Consider the following 21,412-nt stretch of genomic DNA (forward strand, 5'->3'; position numbering starts at 1 on the left):
AATCCTTCCCCGGGCACAGCTGGGTGGGGTGCTTCCGCGGTTTGGTGACTCGATCCTTTGCCGGCGCGACCTTCAGGGCGCTGTACTGTTTCGCAAAAAAAAAAAGAAGAAAACAAGCGGTAGCGGTAAAAAGGGAAGAGTGCAAAGCAGCAATGCATCATATCGCGAAAGTACGGACGGGATCGGTGGATTATTTTTAACCCAGGTGTGGGATTAAAACGGACCAAGCCAAACGGTCTTGGTTGGGGAGAGCGCATCGCGTTACTGTCTCTGTTTTCTTTTGCCGTTTTTAATGTATTTTCTTACCAAACGTTCGCTTCGGAAGAGGATTACTGTGGCCCAGGGTGATGGTGATGGGTACCGTGTGAGAAGTATGAGGCGTTTGACTTTTTGGTCCACAAAAAGAAATCGATTGAAGTTGAATGATCGGCGTGACGAAATGCGTCCCACAACATCCGGGAGTTCGAGAGGGAAATCCCTGGAAGGAGAAGGTTAAAGAAAAATAAATAAATGCACTTTTTCATACTGTTTGGAATGAAAATTCTGATTCATCTAGAAGTTCTAAAGAGGAGGTAGAAAAAAACATATAACGAACACCGGATAAAGTCCATCGGTGTACAGAGCTCACCAACTCATTCGTACGGACCTGTCAGAAGCAATCGCCGGCTGAAATTGAGATATATAACTTTCTACACAGCAGATAGGGAGGACACGGATGGGGATAAACAGCCGAACAAATAAACTTGCAACTTTTCCCAACCGAACCGGTTCATCATGATGCACTGCCACACACACACACACAGGGAGCTGCTGTGTGCATCGGGAATGCAGGTGGGAAGATGTAGAAATTTTCCATCGTGCGTTACCCGTTTGCATACGCAGAGATGTATGTCCATCTCCAATAAACAACAACGAGCGCCTGTGAAGCGAGGTGCCAAAGCGAGGATGTGAAAGAGAGGTTGTAACATCGCCCTAGGCGCGAGTTTTTGTTTACGCGCTGCTGCAGCATGTGTGTTGTGCACATTTTAACTCAATGAAAGTTGTTTGGAGCTCTGCGCTCTGGTGCATTGCAATGCCGTTTAACTGTGAAAGAGTGAGAAATGGCGCAATTTAACGATGGCAATAATTCGATACTTGCGTTGCAAGCTGAACGCATTTGCTGTGGCGTATTTTGTAGCTCGAATTGCTCGAAATTGCTAAGCTAAACGGCTGAATGTATTAGTGATTAGTGTTTGAAAATTTGGCGAAATTGTAGCAATTTTCTACGTTCCAACTGCAAAGCTGTTGTGTTTAACAGAGCGTTTAATCAAATAAATCAATTTACAAAAAGTTAAAAACTGCCGCTACTGCGTACATTACGTCCCTTAGTAGCGGCACTAAACTGCGCGAACGTGCATTGGCAGCCGGTTCCGAAACGTCTCGTTTTGCGTGTCGATGGGCGTATTTATTTTCTATCAATTTCCAAAACCACGGCGCAATGCACCGACTTCAGGAAACAATTTGATACAAATGGACGGAATGGTTTACTCTTACACTTTGCATGGCGTGGGTTTGATTTCCGTGGCCTGATCCAGGTTCTGAAATGTCGACTCGGGTGAGGAGTGAAATAGTAAACAACGGTGCGCAAATGAATGAGCGATCACGCTGCGAAACGGTGGCAATTTTGCACTTGCACTGCTGCAGTTGCGGCGCCTTGTGAGAAACAGCATGTGAGTTCCTTTCCTTGGCCCGTCCATCATGCAGCCGAAGGGAAGTTCCATAAGGGGAAGAAATTGATTTATAGCTCACACTCCACCACCGTGTCAGCTGGCAGGATGCTTGACGATGCGGGAAAACCCCGTTCAGCCTGATCAAACGCAATTCAATCACGCAGCAAGGGCCTTTCATCACCGAAGGCCATTCCGGGCCACACTCCACTCCAAGACAGTTGCCACGCCGTTGGCCACTCATTGTTGGACCGTTTCGACGAGTCAATCCACTCAGGGGACTGAAGGCCCTCCAACCGTAACAATAAAATCAGTTCCAAACACTTACTGCTACGCAACCATCCATCCCCCCTGATGTGTAAAGCTGTTACTTCCGCTTGGGTGCTTGTACTTGCTGTAGTTCGCTGTGACATGTTTCCATGATCGCCCCTCCGCTTGTAAATCCCTGGTTGAAGGGAAATGAGGTTGAAACATGTGGGGCAGGTAGCAAAACGTCAAAAAACTGTCGTCCTTTGTCTAAATGATGAGTTGTTGCTTAGGCCAACGAACCGACGCCGGTGTCGCACCGGGGCACTATTAAGTGTCCTATTAGTTGATGATTAAAGAACGGTTGCGGAAGATGTTCCAACCTGGGTTGGATCCTCCCCGGGGGTGAAAGGGGCACCCTTTGCGCTGACAACTGCCTACCGATAGTTGCGCGTTTGGCGCTTGCAAACCAACCAAAGCCCCGGACCCGATTCTAATAAGCACACCGGATGATCGGTCCAAACCTGGTGATTCTCATTTATCTTTCATCAGCGCACGACCCCCGCTCGCGCTGACAGGTTTGAGGCCGTCGACCTCAATTATTAGGCGGGACACCTCTGCCGTGCGCCAAACGTGGCGGGAGATTGATGGCGTTTTTGCGATGAATGTTTTTTCGGAACGGATGTAACACGCCGTGCGGTAGCGGTCGACTGATTGACAGGTTCGATTCTTGGTTGAAACTCTCGCACACACGTACGTTTGCAGTTTTACAAAATCAGCTTGGTTTGTGTGTGTGTATTTTCTGTCCCTAAATGTGTGACACATTTACCTCATGGGTGTATCACTTTTCAGTGGCATTTGTGGAGTGGAGAGCCGGTTCGATCTTACTCCGGTACCCGAGCAAGAACAAACTGATTGGATGTTTTTCTTTGGAGAATGTCAGTGGAAGATATTCTGCGCCCACATGATTTCTTCTTCTTTCGCCTTTTCGGAGGCAAAGAAACCAGAACAGACAAATCGATGGTCGGATTGGGTCACCAACATGAAAGAGGGAATTGCCCAAGGTTAGCAGATGGTTGTCAAATTTATCAATTAGCTCAAAACAAACCGACGCGTGTCGCCCACCACCACTCATCGTTTGAGGTCTGTGCTTGTGGGTGAGCACTTCATTGGAGGGGTTGCAGAAGAAGGCAAAAAAAACACACGCACACGCAAGTTGCATTGAAAAAAATAGAGGAAGAATGATAAGAAGCATAGAAGCAGCGATCGAGGGTAAAATGCTGCGCGTGGTTTTCTCAGTTATCGAATCCCGACGGCTGTCTTTGACCCAGATTGGGTGCACAGCACGGCATTTGAACCCCAGTGGCCGATTTGTTCTCGTTTTGCTTTCGGTTGCGGTCGTAAAAAAGTCCCCCTACCCTCCCCAATGATGTGCCCTCACGTTGAAGTGATGTGGTAGTATGCGCTGGCTTCCGCGTGTCCGTGAGTTCTCGCGCAAGGGAAGATTGGTTAGGAAGAGCGTTTCATCACACCCGTACCGTCGCCTCGTGTCCCGGGAGTTAATCTCGGGGTGCCTCGGCAGAAGCGTGTCTATTCAAACGGTGGTCGATGGTTTTAATACACTTGTCTGCGCACCGAGGAATGCGGCGAGGGGCAAACAAGAGAAGAGATGACTAGCAAGGAAAGCAAGCGCACTAACAAACAGTGTAGCGTATGATAGAGCCAGACGTGTCGGTATTAGCTCGATTATTGAGGTTAAGGAAAGATGTCTGCAAAGACGTTATCGACACACACGCCCGCGCACCCGCATGACTAATGCGGTGTCATTTTCACTTTCCTTTCGGGGGACCTTGAAGGTTGCTAGCCGTTGCCACCCGATTAACTGATCGTTCCGGCTGGCGTGTTACTACCATCCAGTGATGGAACGATCATTCGCACGGTCATAATTTGTGGTGCGGCGTTGGACAACTTCCTGCCAACACGGTGAAGGTTACGTAGCAAAGTAACAGTGACGTAACACGTTCTCTAGAAGCATCCGCTCAAAATGACCACTGCAATTCCCGCTGCGCCTGTTTGCAACAGTGCGTTTCGCGTGTCTGCCACATGCCCGTGAAGAGCAGTTGTAGCAGTTGCGAAGACACGTGTGTCCCCCTTTCCGGCAGTACCACTATTTCCATCCATCAAGAGCAGTGCATTACAACAGGATTAAGGGGAGGGTGCAATTGCAGTAACTTCCCGATTTGCCAGAGTGACTACGGAACTTCTCCAGTCCAGCCCTTTGGATTAAGAAGGATACACGGGAAGGGATACAGTAAATGGAAATATCTTCTCCCCAAGGTTAACTGATTGACTGATTGCGATTTCTCTCCTCCTTCTCGCACCCTCCTTTACTCCAGCCCTCACCGTGCGCTACCTGACCCGACGGTTCATCGGCGAGTACAGCTCCAACACGGACCTGCTCTACAAGCAAACCGTCACGCTCGACAGCGGCGTGCTGGATGTGGAGATAGTGGACATCTCGGCGGAGAACGACAACGGCTTCCCGGTGGAGCAGATCCAGTGGGCCGACGCCTGCCTGATCGTGTACAGCATCACCGACCGGGCCAGCTACGAGTACGCCCAGCGGTCACTGGCCGAGCTGCGGCAGCTGCAGAACGCACCGTCCGCCTACCTGGTCGGCAACAAGGCCGATCTGGATCACCTGCGTGAGGTAAGTGTGGTCGTCCCTGTTTTACTGAGCTTGGTTAATTGGATTGGGCTCCGCACTTCAGCATTCGAGTGCCTGTTGTGTTGGGCCCACCCAGGGGAAAACTGGGGTGAATCGAGTTCATCAAAAACAACATCCGCGTTGGAGAGGGTTACAAGTTTACTGAAGGCTTAGGGGCCGACACTGTGAATGCATCAGTGTGCGTGTTTATTGGAGTTTGAGTTGATGTTGAACGGAGGACCTAAGGGGAGTAGCGCTGTGTGTGTACTGGGTAGTTTTCCTATTTACTATTACTTTGAATAGCCCAGCAGCTCGTTGCCCTTTCCGGGGAAAACCCCTTCACAGATTTTGCTGTTTTGCACCAATGTCGGTGTAGTGAGATTCCCATGCAGCATGAACTTCAATTTGTACTGCCAGCGAACGAAGAGATGACATTTGCATTCGATGATGGTACGGATGTTGTTACGGGGGTATTGCACCGCAGCAGTAGCGACAGATAATTAAGCCAAAACCCTGTTTCCCAAACTGCGAGAATTGGGAGTCTAGGAAATAATCTTTTTAGCACACAGCAGCAGCACAGACAGACAGAGCAGCAGCACTCTTAACCTTCACGAAGGCGGGTCTGCCCAGCGTCTGGATTATGTTGCGAAAAGGTTCATTTTTTACTGCCCGGCTTGGGTTTGGCGGGTTTGGCACGCGAGGCAAAGGCGGCAGATGGAAACGTACGACGTGTGCGTATGCGGCAATTAGAGCGTGACGTGAAATTGAATGGAACCTGAGCTCGCGGGACAGCTGCTGCTTGTAGCGTGCGCGGAAGGAGAGGCATTTTTGTGGAATGTTGAGCCGCGATGACGCTGGTGCGGTCGGAATCAATTTTCTTCGCCGAGTTGGGAATGGTAATGGAGAAAGCTGCAGGAAAGAAAAAGAATAAAAAACAGCGGAGAGACAGAGAGAGAGTTTTTGTTCCGTTCCATCATTGGGATCGACTTGGGGGGAAACTCGTTCGGAAACTTTTTTGCCTTTAATTTGCCACGATTTCTTGGGAATCATTTTACTTCGAAAGATTCGGTTTTCGTACTCCCCCACCTGCTCGCTTGCTTGTGTTATCTCGATCACTTCTGCAGCCCATTAAATTGATGGCAAGATAGAGAGGGAGATAGTGAGCGTTGGATAGGGTAATCGAAACATTCTCCACCCTTCTGTGTAAACATTCACGGTAGCATCGTAACAAAAGTATGCTCTTCCCCTGCACACACACACACCAACTAGCACCACTTGGCCCTTTCAGGTCCGCCAGTTATTAGTGGTTCCGCGAAAAACACCGGGCGTCTCCACCTCGCGCAACCGCTCAAACCTGGTCAGACAATGGAGGTGCAGGAGGAGAACAAAAAAAAAGAGGCAAAACTGAACGTTTAATCCCTCGCCCAACGTGGTGGGGCAGTTTCACGTGATCGTGGCGTGATGAAGATCTTGGCGCGCAAAGGCAGGGCCACTTGACGCTTCGTTCGCTTGCCGGCTGTTGCCGGTGAAATAAATCTATTATCGATTTGCTGCAAAGTGGTCTTGCGTTCGTGTTCGGATTGGAGGGGGGAAAGGGATGATGACAGAAGTGTGAAATATTTTCAATAATCTCGTCGACAACTTTCAAATTTATTGATTAGCTTTTCATTTTCACCTTCTTTTTTAGCTTTTTTGGACCAATCATTTGCGTTAAATCATTATTTCAATATGCTTTTCTTTTCTGTTCTATTGTCGTAGCTTATGGATTGTTGAGCAGTTTTCAAAATATAGCTTATATTTGCTTCACTTATTACTATTTAAAAAAAATAAAATATTACGTTCTATACTCAAATAATATAAAATAATATAACTATAACAACAAATCATCAGAGCAAAACATTCAGTTAAATTCTCAGTTTAAATATCTATTTCGTTTTTATTTGTTTTTCCATACATTTATTATTTTTGCATAATTATGTACAATCAAGAATAATAAATAAAGCTAAACACAATTTTTATTTTTTTTTATCTTCCTTTTTATTTATATTTTTTTCTAATCTGAACGGTTTTGCAAATGATTTAAAGTACAATTAAAAATGACTAAAATGGTTTTTATTTACGTGAGATAAGAACAATATTAAGGAAAGGTAATAAAAAACTTTAAATAATTTGCTAAATATCTTTATTTTCTACAGAATTATTCTTTCTGAATTTATGTACAATATTTGACTGGATGGCATAGATACATAAACCCTGTAGGATGCACGTTTACAGTGCGTGATTTGATAAACATTTTGGAAGTAAAACGTGCAACCGCAAGCACACGAGCTCAAGTTTTCTCGTGGTGGATAGAAATGTGCCGTTGTTTATACCAGCAGCCCACATGGATGCACTACTAAACCCAGTGTATTATTCACGCCCGGATGGGTGCCTGTATGCAGCTTGCTGTGCATCCCGCTGCATCGTGTGGGCAGCTGGGGCTGGGAGCTAAGCTGTCGAACGGTTGTGATTAGCGAACAAGCGTCCCTGGTAGGTCTGACTGACTGGTATATATTAGCAGCCGAAACCACACACACCACCGCATACTCATAGTTGTCGCGGGTCCCTCGGTTTGGCCTCGTTTCGTGTCACCTCGCCCAATGCAATGCCATTGGGTTTGTGTGTCACCTGTTCCAACATCGCTCGCGGTGCCATTCATTAGTCACGGTGCAGCCATTCGCTTTGCCGTGGCACGATTACCCCTTGGGCAGATTCTTAGCCAGCCGGAAAGACAATAAGGGAAGGTAAGCGGCGGGAGGAGAGTAAAGCAGGACTCGATTCTCATTAACACGTGCAATTTGGCAAACGTGTTGTGGCCGGTACGGCTCGTTGTCAGTTTCGCAACGTTGCAGCGCGCGCGCCGACAGCGCCGAGGCAGCTTGTTAGCAGCAGGGCTAATCGAAATTAATTATGATGCCAATCGCAAACACTACCAGCCCCTGTCAGCTTTTTTGCCAACGCCAGCGCAAGATTTCGCCCGACATTATCCAGAGATGGCCTATCTCGGGCTGACCTACTTTTAAGTCGCCATCGGCGGGGTCCGCATGACACTGCGTGTTTTTTGCAGATTCGCAGACGATTAAGATGTCAACCCGAAAGGCCTGTGCTAGGGAGCAGGGGGAGAACATAGAGGAAGACAACTGTGCCCCGCGGGCAGCAGGGCACAGTTCGTTACGCGTAGGATACGGCCAATCGGTGCCAATTTGTTAGTTTGCGGGACAAGCAAACACGATCAAGATTGTAGGACCAGCCTGGGGGGGGGGGGAAGGTCGCCACCGTCCTGTAGTGGAAAATAGCAATGGCATTTGACAAATGTTTTGTTTTGATCGGCAAAAGATACTGGCTTGCAGGAGCGGGGCCATTAGTTTCTCATCACATCCCTCTACAGAGCAAGCTTAGGCAGTAGGTTTGGAGCATAGATTTATCAAGATGCTAAGATGCAAAGGAAACATCTCCGAAACTGTGCAAAAATATTTGAAGCTGTCAAGCTTGGGACCGTCTTGGGCGAATCTTACACTGAAAACCACTTAACCTAGTTTCCGCGTGCGCCTGTTGTGACTGTATCGGAAGGAATTTTGTGCTTCTTTTTCCATCCACTGTCCAAGCGAAGAAGTCTCTAACCACCATATGCTCTCTTACATCTTCTTGTTCGGCGTTCAGGTACAGGAAACGGAAGGCGCATCGCTGGCCGCGTCGCACGCGATCGGCTTCTGCGAGGTGTCGGTGGCGGACAACACGCCCGCCCTCTACAAAGCGTTCGAACGGTTGCTGGTGGAATCACGGGCCCGCCCGGTCAAGCCGCGCAAGTTCTCCGTCAGCAAAATGTTTGGTAAGTTTGCATTGAATCTCACTTCAAGTAGGAACTGGTTTTTGTTAATTTTCCGCTGCGTTTTTCTGCTCTCTATCTCTCTCTCTCTCGTGCTACAGGAACGCTGATCGGTAACAACGGCACACGGCAACCGCCAGTCAGCCAGGGTACGGTCGTGCCATGCCACAAAGGCGAGCTGCACAAGTCGCGCGTGATGAAGCGACGCCAGGCCTTCACAGCGACTGCCTCCCTATGACCGACGTCGACCACGGCCGAGGACAGCAATTAAACAAAGCAGCTTAGCAGCGGGGTGCATATTCGGTGTGTAGAGAGGACACTGAGAAGCTGACGGAGGGACGGGACGGAAGGGGCCAGAAAAACCAAACCAAAATTTGTGATGCTAGAAATAATATTGGAAGTGATCCCCCTCCCCTCTTTTTTGGCTCCAACCGTCGTTCCCGCCCGTCGTCGTTTTCCGTGAGTGCGTCGTCCCGCGTTTCGATACAATCGGCGCTCATCAATTGGCTCTTGCTCGGCTTCTTGATTTAATCTTATTAGAGTTTCCCCTTTTTCCCACCAAAACCGTATAGTGTCCCGCATCTCGATATATAAGTCGCTTCAGCATCCCGAGAAACGCCTTTATCGTTTTAGCTAAAGGTAGTGAGTTCTCGCGGGGGGAGGCTCTTTCAAAGCGTACTAGACAGCGATGCAATCCGGCGTGTGTGCGTCAAACTGTGTGTGTGTGTGAGTGTTTCTACAGACAGGATGTTGTTGTTGATCGTTTGCAAATCCTTTTTCCCCTCGGAATCGATATCCCTTAACCCTACTATCACTTTCTCTCTCCCGCTTCACGTGTAACAGCAAGTAAACAGCAGCAAAAGCAACACATTAGTAGCGCGTTTTTCGCAAGCAGGCGCGCCTCCTCCCCCGTTCCTTGGCTTTTCTGGATGGAAAATTTTCCTTCCACAGCGGCACGCTTTCCACCCAATCGAGCCTCATTAGTGTCGTCGCCTGGCAGCGACAGCTGGAGAATGTGGGCTTTCCGGCCCGGCGAAGAAGGGGTTCAGTTTCAAGCATCTAAGCGAAGAAAGAAGCGCTTCATCAGCGAAGAAAAAATGGGAGAGAAAAAAAGCAAACACAACCACTAGCAAGAAAAAGGTGGCGTTAGCGGGGGGCTGTTGCGGGAAAGATCGAAAAAGTTGTCCACGTGGCGCATAATTTTGAGGCCCACCGCACGGGTGGCATGCGTAATTGATTATTTGTTTTTTTGGGGATGGTGGTGGTTTTCTGTGTACTCCTTCGTTTTGCATTGAACGGAAACTGAGCAGGAAAGGGCACACCACACATTCGCATAATTTTGTACCATGTGTGCGGGAATGGGCCGACAAGCAGCACTAATGGGTGGGTGGAAAGAAAGCGCGACAGTATCACCTTCACCAGCGATTGTATAATCAAGTGCATGTGTCCGTGGGCGTGCAGTAATTTTCCACACCGAAGACAAACAGTTTCCAGTTCGCTCCGGTCTTTTGCTCCTTTTCTCGTTACTATGACGGAATTGGTGACTGGAGTTGGGGCCTTTCCACAGCTAACACAACTCTCGTTAGCTGTGAAGATGATTAATAATTGTGTAATAATAAGCCGAACGGCACGAGCACAATCTGGTTCTTGTTAACATGTGGTGTTCTCGTAACGATTATACGATAAGTTTACCAGTTACATCATCCCGATATCGATGGTATCATGCTATTGGTTTGCCCTTAACGGAAAGTTAATCCTGTTCTGTTGAACTTTCGATCGCTGAATTGTTTTGTGCAGACTCGTGTCTTGCTATACAAACAACCAAATCTTGCTGGTGAGGCTCGCTTTTTCCCCCTCCCGAAACGATGCTCTATCTCGCGGACAGTTTCGAGCTGTTTGTTCAAATTCGTCTTAGCGCAAAAACAAACAAACAAGCAACGAAACGAGTCAAAACACACGAATCATTGCATTCAAAAGCAGTGTCCACAGGCGGCAAAGGCCTTATCGGTTCGCTGGAAAAAGTGCCTGGACATTTAGCTGGAAGTTTATTCCGAGTTTACTGGGAAATCACACACTTACACAAAAACAAAGTCTGTGTAAAAATCCCGCATTTTGCGTTGTTTTCAACTAATCACCATCAGACCAGATCAATAGAGCGCTGGACATCTGTTTGATTGTTGCTCCCTCGGGCGGGAGGGAAATTAATCCAGCTTTGAAGGATACGATTCGCCATAAATCCCAAACCTGTTTGCTGTCGCTCATCTTGCAAGTCATCCCCAGCCAGGTGCCAGGGCATTGCGGGCGATGGATGGCAGTTGTTTGCTGCGAAACGCCTCTGTCTGTCAATTTTGCCATCATTGCGATTATTACTCGTTTCCATCTTTCTGCCACAGCAAAAACAAAAAAATGGGCGCCCATTTTGGTTCGTTATATTTCAGGACACTCCTCGTGAGCGCTATTTGCGGGCGCCTGGCTGGCTATAAATGCAGCCACACTCGTGAAGGCGTTTCGATACGCTGTGGTGTTATTCTATTGGTCGCGTGTGTCACAAATCAAACGTGTCTGTATAGTTGCAAAGTGTGCAGAGGCGTGATCCATTGGACGATCTATTTCCGCTCACTATCCACCGCTTCATGCTGGACTATTATTACACGCAGACTATAAGTTGTCTCGCGTCGCGTTGTGGCGCAGCATTGGGGGCAATAAATAGCACCCAATTTAAGTGCTGCAAAAGCGTAATTTAAATGATAACAACACTTCCAAACCAACAGGATTGATTCATCAAGAAATAAGGCAAAGGACAAAACACATATCCGCCTTTATTAAAGTGCTTGCAATGCGTTTGCGTTTTGACTTTAAACCTTCTCGAAGCAAAAGAGGGAGGAAGGAAAAATGTTTCCATTGCTTTCGTCGGCTCTTTGTGTGCTGGTTGGTTCGCACCGGGTTTGACGCAAGTGACGCGAGTGCGCGCATCCCGTCATGACCGGATTGAGAGACAGCGGAGCGCGCACAAACCTTTGGCGGGGCTCTCCTCCGATGTTTTTCCCTATCCCAAGATCTGTCATTGGCAGAGCTCTTTTCCGATATCGCCGCGCCCGGGAGTTTCTCGAATCTCGCCGTCTGGGAATAGGCTGAAAACAAAAAAACCAAACGCAAAGGTGGACCAACGCGTCCCTCTTACTCTCTCTCGCTCGCTCGCCCCTCCGTCTGTTTGTGGTTTTAGACGGACGAGCTGGCGATGAGTTTGTGTTTGACTCATCGTAAAAATAGATCCCTTTTTGCTGCCTCCTACCTAGCAGTGGTTGGTGCCGGTTTGGTAGGATTCTTTCGTTTTGCTTTGCTGTACACATTTCAATGTGTTTCACCGGGGCTTGCTGTGCTCCAACCGGAACCGATCAGTGAGCCGGTGTGTGTGTGTGTCACAAACGTCATTCGGCAAAGCGTATCGCATCGGACGGGGGAGCGCCATATTGGCCACGGAGCGGGGACCAGCGCCGCACAGCATGGCATTTCCGGGCAGCTTTGATGAGAGTAGGGAGCAAGGGGCAATGAAGGCGTACGTCTGTTTAATTCCAGCGTTTCGCTGCCAAATACGTCATGCATTTCCCGCAGTGGCATTGTTTTGCTGTAGTGGCGTAAAAACCGCGCCTCCCAACCCGGTGATGCCTTTGAGTGATGGTTAACTATTTTTGAATTCCTTTCCCTTGCAGATGAGCATTTTTTTTAGCGGCACACACGTCCTCGGACGTCATTAACGCTGTGTGGCTTTGGAAGAAAAAAAGGTGAATCGTTACGTGTGTGTGTGTTTGCTAGTGCAAGTAGAAAAACCTCCCTTCCCCCAAACGATCAATGGTGATCGTTTGTGCGCGAAAAGCTGGTGTTTGATCCTTTTTCTTTTGCTTTTTTGTTGTTGTTGGAAAGCTGACTTATTTCGAGACCAAAGATGAATGAGTTGTTTTTGGTAGATGGGGAAGTGGTTTTAGGGTCATTCATTATATGCTGTTCCCTCTACGACACCGCTGACATTGAAGCAGTGTGTCATTACATTATGTTCCGATTTGCAAATGATCAACCTTCATGCATTTGAAGCATCGTTATCTTTTTCTCTGATTTTACACTCTTTCGCAACTATCCAAACGCAACTCATCCCTCTTGACTGCTGTTCTTTTCACTCCTTGCATTAATTAAGGAACGAGAGCGTTTGCCTTGGCGAAGCATTTGCAATTGGACCGTTGAGGGTACAGTAACAAAGGGTACGGTGAAGGGAGGAGGAGGTTCAAAATTTCAAGCAAGGCTGTGAGTAAAGTTAAGTTTTACGCTTTTTCTTTCGATTCGCTTCGCTCCATCCTTCTGCTGTCCCGATACTATCTGCTTGCTGCTGTTTGAGTTTCTTTGAGGGTATTGCAAAGTAGAGGAAAAGAAAATGAAGTAAATTAGTGGCAAAAATTGAAACAATCAAACACACACACACAGATAATGGCACACGGCCGACCCGGTTGCATCCTGAGTAATTGTTTGGTTTGAAAGCCCAAGAACGATCAAGCTGTTGCCCCCCCCCCCCATTCTAATTGTATTCCTTTCGAATGGTAAAAAAGAAAACAAAGAAACATATATCTCCCGTTAACATAGATGTCAATGCCAATTGGAACCAAAGCCGCCAAAATGCGATAAAAATTCCCATTACAGGAAATGAAATGTAAGGTTAACACTCGTACACTCTCTTCTCTGCTTGGCTGCGCGAACGCATCCAATATTAAAGCGGATCGCAGGTTGCAAGAGCGACACTTTTAATAGCGTATAGAGAAAGAAGAAAATAGATAAAACAATGAATGTTAGGGTAAGGAATTGGAAACGATGCAGCACACTGTGAGCCTAATATCAAATGTTAGATTTATCGTGATTTTGACGCTATTAGTGATCGATCGGCACACAAACAAGTCGGCTCAGTCTATTGTTACGGTAGGTTAAACAAAAACGTATGCTACGGGGAATGGTATAGAGTAGCAGGAAAGATGGAGAAGCAAATCAAAACAGCTGGAACTGAATGAAGTAGGCAAGCGAAAAAGGTTACACAAAAAATCGTTATAAACCCGCAATTTGTGGCTCCCGATGTGCGCATATCTTTAATATCCTTATGTTTAAAACCACAACCCACGCGTAAAAGAACAGGGACGCTCGTGCTCTACTAAATTAGTTCCATTAACGGATAATGGTCTCTCGAGCGTAGGATGCGATTTAGCTAGGAAAGCGTGATTGATAGCATTGCTTTACGCTCGCCCAGAGGACCCAGCTGTAATGAAGTGAAAATTAAGAAGCATTTTGCACCAAACCACACGGATGTTTGATGTTGCTTTCCGGCCCAACCCATCCCTGCGAAAGTCTCTAGTGGAAACCAGTTGAACCGCTTAAATCGAAATCGAAACCATTGTGCGGTAAAACCCCGTTTCCCTAAACTACTTGTATTATTAACTGGTAAGAGTTTTGTTTTATGCGTACGCGTTTATTGACATTAACGGAGTCTGCGTGAGTCTTTGATTATGGGTGAAAAGAAAAACAAAACGGAAAATAAAGATAAGCATTTGTACTAAATATGAAACATAATGGTGCGTATAATTATTGGCCCTCTTTTTGTGTCATTACTTCGAAAAGTGCATATCACACATACTAATTGCAATCGTACATATTCCATCGAACTGCATTAAGGCAAATTTTCCACGTACGAGGTAAACGTATCCTTGTGCTAATGGGATGCAAATTTCTGTATTTCTGTGTGTGAGTATCCTTGTTTGCGCGGAAACGTGATACCGTTCTGCCCTCGGTGCTCATCTTACGCTCAACGCAACGGCATCGGGATGGGTGTGTAGGCCCGGTGCATCCGGTGGTCAACAACCGTTGTCACGTTGCCTGCTCGTTCTACTAGCCTCGGTGGATTGTGTTTGGGTGGTTGCAGCGCTTCAAAGGCACACACTCAGGCCTTTCACACAGGACCTTCATTATGCGGTACAGCGACCCGTTGCGGCCGCACGGGACCGGATGTCGAATGATGGTGTCAAAAAATAAATATTTAAACCGTACCTCTCCCCCGGTACCTTTCTCGAATGTGGCCTGTGTGTCTTTGGTTTATGATAATGCGTTTTTCAGCAAAGCGCTTCCTGCGTTACCACACCACGTGCTTGCTGCAGGGTCGACGATTCATTGTGCATTCACGTGGTTTGGACAGGCTGCTGCTGCTGCTGCTGCTGCTGATGATGATGCTAATGGACATGTAATTCGTCTCCTGCTTCAGAGGGCTGCAGTTTCGCTTCGAGGGACACCTACGGTGGATGTGCTGGTCCAGTTAGGCCGACTGATGAAGGTTCTTTGTGAGCGCTTGGTAACGATTATTGGCGGTTCAATAAAAGCCACAGAATTGAAGTCTTTTCTGGATGAGTTTGAATGCAGCTTGTAATGGGTACATATGAGTTTGGAGAACGCGTTCATTATTTGTTATTTGTTATTTTGTTATTTATTAATTAAAATTCAACGGACCGCAAGTGGCCCACTTGAGGCGAATTCATTTACATTAGCATAGTCACATTTCGGTCATTCATTTGTCACGCTTAGTCTTAAGTAACATAATTAACATGTAAAAGGTCGCACGACACGAATACTATTTAACAATGCGGTGCGCGACATGTCAGGTTGATGACGATCACAAATAACATTAAACTCACGGCACATACGAATAAACGGATCAGAGGAGCCAAAGCGAGTGCGGCGTTCCTCCACGTCAAGTAGCGATCTAGCTCGGAGCGATCTCGGCGGGACATACATGTTGAGCCTCGAAAGAAGCGCGGGCGAGTCGATCCGATTGTCAAGAAGTCCCGCGACAAACAGCCTCTGAGCGTTGCAGTTCCGCTGCTTCAGCGTCTCGATGCCAAGCAACGCACAGCGTCCCTCATAGTCCAGTTGGACACTCCAGGAGCGCAAAGCGAACCGCGTGAATTTGCGCTGGATCGACTCTAAACGAGCTAGGGGACGAGCAGCTGTAGGCCACCATACTACTGAAGCGTATTCTAACACTGGTCGCACCAAAGCACAATATAGCGTCTTGATGCATATCGGGTCAGTGATGTCTCGTGCTATTTGTTTTAGTAAGCCGATCAATTGGTTACCCTTAGTGACAACGTGCTCTAGCTGGTCGTGGAAGCTCAACTTTTCGTCAAGGAGCACTCCTAGATCCGTGACACAGCTTTTGCGACCAATGGTAGATCCATTAAACGCATAGTCATACACTAAGGGGCACCGCTTTCTCGCAAACGTAACGACAACACACTTCAAATTGATTGCAATATAGAATTGATATCTCTCTCTCTCTCTCTCTCTCTCTCTCTCTCTCTCTCTCTCTCTCTCTCTCTCTCTCTCTCTCTCTCTTGTTGGCCTGCTCACGATTGAGTAAGTCGATGTGACATGACCCGGTCAACAATTATTCTCCAGGATGCTCGGTCCCTGGCTCCAGCCTTCCATCCATGCAGACACCCGATCTCCGTCAGGTCTCGCTTCACCTGGTCCGGCCATCGAGTTCGCTGTGCTCCCCTGCGACTTATGCCGAACTAGGGATCGCTGTCGAACACCTTCTTGGTGGGGCATGAGTCCGGCATCCTCATGACAAGCCCCAGCCATCGTATCCTGCCAGCCTTCGCCACCGTCAGGATGCTCGGTTCGCCGTACAGCTCAGCAAGCTCGTGCTTCATCCTTCTCCTCCACGCTCCATGCTCGAACATACCGCCAAAAATGGTCCGGAGGATGCGTAGCTCAAACACGCCCAGAGAGTTTGCATCCTCCGCTGGGATGGTCTAGGACTCGTGTCCATAGAGGACCACCGGGCGAATCAATGTGCGATATATCTCTCATTTCGTGCGGGCTTGAAGTCTTCTGGATCTCAGCAGTCGGTGAAGCCCATAGTATGCCCTATTCCCCTGAACAATGCGTCTCCGGATTTCGCTGCTGATGTCGTTGTCCGAAGTAACGACCGTCCCGAGATAGCAAAATTCCTTTACTACCTCGAGACTGTCGCCGTCAACTAATACACTGCTTCCCAGATGGTCTGAGTCTCCGGTAAGCCGGAATTGATAAAATCAGATATGTTTGTAGTGCGGAAGAAGCATTTATCTGTTCTAATACAATAAAATTACAATAAAAGCCGGTCTCGTAGTACAGTCGTCAACTCGTACGACATGCCCGTCATGGTTTCAAGCCCCAAATGGACCCAAATGACTATCCTTCTATGGCGGGATATCAATAAGTCACTGAAAGCCAACCCCACAAGTGGTACAGGCAAGCCTTGACCGACAACGGTTGTTAAGCCAAAAGAAGAAGAAGAAGAATACAATAAAATAAAACTTTTTAAAATGAAAAACATTTTTTTTAAGTACTAGTACACTAGAATTGAGTCTAGTGTCTATAACGACCCCCTTTTAGAATTCCTCTGAGACATTACATTCGATTACAAATAAAGATAGCCTGGTGCATGAGTATCCACAAAGTTAATATTGGAAAAAGCAATGAGTGTTGCCAAGGCGCAAAGCGTAATGAAAAAGACAGGGGGATTTAAAACTAACGAAACAATTGATCCCACTAGTTCTTTAAATTGGCGATTCAAATTCATAGAAAAGAATCACTTAAGCATTAGATAAAAAAAACTAATGTGCAGAATCAAAAAAAACTAAGGTAAATAGATGGTCTTTCATTGGTTTGAACTAGAAGCACGAGACAAAATAAAATGCTTAAGGAGATAGGATTTTGTACAATTAAAAGTGAGTTTTTGTTTTCTACAATTTGGAAAATTTGATTAGAGGGGGTCGTTAAACACGCTAAAATATGATACTTCTGTAAGCCGTTTCAGGAAGATTCATTCAACTACATTAATGAAGTTTCCCGGCTACCCATGAAAGAGTTTGAAAGTTGAATACACGTTTGTAATAATTAAATTAATGTATTCTTAATTTTTATCAGGTAAAACAATACTTGACGTGAGCTTTCGACCCTTCGACTATAGTCATACGCTATATAATTATAGACATTCGACACACGACGGATATTCCCGTAGGCATTTTTTCCATTTCAAATATAGAAAAGACGTAGTTGAAGGTTTTCAATGGAGTTGTTTAATTTTTATTATTTTTCTTCTTCGGCGCAAATCGTAAATATTGCTCGAATAAGTCATTATTCGATTAATTTCAAAATAATTGCTATATTAAATATTACAGTTCTACGTACTACGGCATAAACCAACTATATGATCAGCGACGATCTGGATTGGAATCGAACCAGAGCATTCTTTTGCAGTAACCGGGATGCCTGCCATTGAACCACTTGTCCACTCCGGCGTGGGGAAGATGCATTTGCTATCACTTTGTGTGACCAGATATTTGTGATTCTGTTGTTGTTTTGGGAAACGCGTTGCGGTCGTCGACAAGTAATGCTTACTTATCTCAAGATGTATGTTGAACAGTTGTTTGTTTACGATAAACTAATTCACAATTAACCGGTTAGCTCCTACCCAAGCAATTCGTGTACTGTTTATGTGGGACTATGAATATGTAAAATTAGTGAGTTTTGCAATGGTAATTAAATCTACTATTATTTCTTGCGCAATCTTGTTCTTTGCTCGACTTTTCTGGTTTTGTACTTTGAAAATTGTAAGAATTCATCTTATTTCTACATAAAAATAAATCATTTTGTTTTAAGCTTGGATTTAACGGCGGAAACACGGAACTGATAATAAATAAGAATGTCAAACGACTTTTTTAACGCCTTAAGAATATATCCAATTTTTTTTTAATAAAACAATAATTATTTTCCGCCTTTGCTCGTAATATATACGGTAAGTAATCCGGCACATTGACATGCTGCAAGCCTCTCTTACTTGTTCCTATTTTAATTGATATTCTTTTTCCCGGAAGCAATCGAACAGGCAATCAGCTAAAAGCTTGAAATTAGATTATTACGACGCCAAACGAATTACGCGCCTTCGGCCGTAACGAGCGGCCGAAGCGGAAACGGGACCGGGTGTTATTGATCAAACGGATCAACGATCGTTCGTAAACACATTCACGTAACCCCAGCATCCAAAAGGGAGGTGTCCCAAAACGGGGGACCTAACCGGTACCACCTTGGTAGGCTTCGAGTACCGAGTACCGGCAGCTTCGAGCTCCATGGGAAGTCGGCAAAAACATAACCATGTAACGAAAAACTTTTCCTATTACGTCTCACGCCGGTGTTCCCGGCAGACGGCGGAGTTACTGTGTGTTTATGTGTGTTTTGTTTTTGAAAATGGCAGGAAAAAAGGGCGGAAGATGGTGCTGTGCTGAGTGTGCTTCCCCGTTCGTCCCATGCGTGTCCTTTATTATGGTCCCCTCGTATACATACACAGTCCAAGGACTTTTCTCGCTGTTTGATACCCGTCCATCATAACACCGAGTGCGGTGGTTCATCAAAATACACGAGCCGATCCGTTGTGACACGCAAGGGGAAGCAAGGGTTTGGAGAAAGTTTTGTGTTTTGCCAGCCGTCGGAAACTTGTCCCTTCCCTTCCTTCCTACCCTTTGGGGAATGGGGTGCTTTTTGTTGCGACGCATTTTATGTTGCCACACAGCAGGGCTCATAACTGATGGACGACGTCCCAAAGAGCGGCAACAAGTGTGTGTGTGTGTGTGAATGGCGAGAAGCTGGAACCGACCAAGGCGGTTAGGTAAAGCAGTTCCTCGTGGTAGCTTTGTCCTTGTGTTTTTATCCGCACTAAAAACCCGTTACCACACATGTTTTGTGTTCGCAATGGTTGTAGTTTTCCACTGCCAGTATCAAAAAGAGGAACTTTGTTGCATTTCCCCTCCCCCCCCCCCCCCCCAAAGGGAAGCTGCACTAAAGCGAAGTACGGAGAACACTGGGCAACTGAAGGACTGCATTCTACAGGTGGTTGTTGTTTCGGGTTCAGCGCGCAAAAGTTCCACGACCGGGAAAATGCAACACGGAAATTCCATTACCGCGCGCTGCGGCGCAAAAATCGCACACACGCACACGCACAGTTTTATACGCATATACGCGGGGCGTAATTTGCGCGGCCAGCGACCGTTAGAGCGACTCCTAACGGGAGTCGAGGAAGTTGCTAGGGGCCCGGCTTTGCGGTGCACTGCTGTGAAAATTGCATTCCCAGCCGCGACGTTTGCGGCCCACGTGATACCGGCTACCGGGGACGGATTATCCGCGCTGCGTATGCGCTGCGAGCCGGGGCCACGTGGCCCCGAGCGCTGCCGGCGAAAGCATGGCAATGACCGAGAGCGATGCGCTGTCGTACGATTTTTCATTCTAAAAAGGATGCTTTTAAAAGGGGCGAAGGATGAAAAACAGGAGGACAGAACCCCGGAACGGGAGATGGAGTTGGTTGATATTGGCTCCTTCCCACGTGTTCGAATTATTATGAGGGGCACGGGGTTACGTTGCTTATGGTGTATGCCTAAAATTTGCCCTCTGCCCTCAAATAGGTCGTGACACGTGCTATTTTTACTACAGCCAAAGTCCTCTCCATTGCCCGCACGTGCAGTAGTTGGGAGGACGATGAAATGTATATGTTTTTCTCTCTCCCTGGGTTTTTTTGGGGGAGATTGGAGGGATTTAAGGCATCCGGGAGCTCTATTTGGGGTTGATAATTTGTCCTTTTTTGGGTGGGGATTTTGGGGAAGTCAGCGAACGTGTGATTAGTGATGGATGATTAGCTGGAAATCGGATGCACGCGACACGCGGATTGGATTTGCTAATGGGAAGTCGTTAGCACAGCAATGCCTACGGATTGACGGTTTGTAATTGGAAAGATGGTTTGATTAATACACTATTTTCTAATGCTTTCAATATATTATTAAGATAGATATTTAAATTTTGTTCGATTTTTGAACTTTTTTCCATTTTTTTGGACGATCTCATGAAAATATTGAATTTCTTTGGAACACAATTTTGAATATCTTCAGATACATTGATCGAGGAACGAGAATTGGAATAGTTGCAATAATTATTCATTTGAATTTTGATTGCAAACTTGGCTTTTATCTAAATAATAATTACTTAGTCCAATGCTTTCCCAAATAACCATATTTTCTTGCCAACACAACTTACATTCAATTGCATTTATAAGTAAATTTAAAATTGAAAACTCCTGTTTATCATTCAATTTTATACTTACTTACTTACTTATCCGGCGCTACAACCGCTTTGCGGTCTTGAACTGCCTCAGGGGTGTCCGAAACCGCTCACGGTCTCGCGCCTTCGTCTGCCAGTCCGTTATCCCGGCCTTAATGGCGGACGCCTCCACGCCATCTTGCCACCTCAATTTGGGCCTACCACGCCTCCTCTGTCCTTGTGGACGGCCTAAAACGACTTTACGGGCTGGGTCGTCCGTTTCCATGCGTACAACATGGCCAGCCCACCGGAGCCTGGCGAGCTTTATACGCTGTACGACAGTGAGGTCGCCGTACATCTCGTATAGCTCGTCATTATATCGGCTCCTCCATTGTCCTTCCACACATACGGGGCCAAGTATCCTTCTGAGCATCTTCCTCTCGAACGCGGCTAAGAGGGCTTCGTCAGATTTGGAAAGTGTGCATGTCTCAGAGGCGTATGTGAGTACCGGAACTACATAGGTACTATATAGTCTCAGCTTCGTCCGTCGCGACAGGTTCTTTAAAGTGAACGGATTTTTCAGGCTGTAGAATGACCGGTTGGCAGCCAGCATCCTTGCGCGCAACTCAACTTCCATACTGTTGTCGTTGCTGACCTTTGACCCAAGATAGGTGAATTCTGGGACGACTTCAAAAGTGCGTTCACCTATCTGTACATCACGCCTACGTAAATTCTGAT

At 46.7% G+C, this 21,412-nt stretch overlaps 1 protein-coding gene across 1 annotated transcript in view; it reads left to right on the forward strand.

Annotated features, from left to right (window-relative positions):
* Window positions 1–14,125, forward strand: part of LOC120901406 (ras-related and estrogen-regulated growth inhibitor-like protein) — a 30,406-nt gene extending 16,281 nt beyond the window's left edge. The window contains exons 3-5 of the mRNA XM_040309323.1: window positions 4,349–4,662; window positions 8,359–8,527; window positions 8,626–14,125. Coding sequence (XP_040165257.1) covers window positions 4,349–4,662; window positions 8,359–8,527; window positions 8,626–8,762 — 620 coding nt within the window. The 3' untranslated portion in view covers window positions 8,763–14,125. The remainder of the gene's footprint in view (window positions 1–4,348; window positions 4,663–8,358; window positions 8,528–8,625) is intronic.
* Window positions 14,126–21,412: the final 7,287 nt, after the last annotated feature.

Source organism: Anopheles arabiensis, chromosome 3 (assembly GCF_016920715.1).
Source record: "Anopheles arabiensis isolate DONGOLA chromosome 3, AaraD3, whole genome shotgun sequence".
Lineage (NCBI taxonomy): Eukaryota > Metazoa > Arthropoda > Insecta > Diptera > Culicidae > Anopheles > Anopheles arabiensis.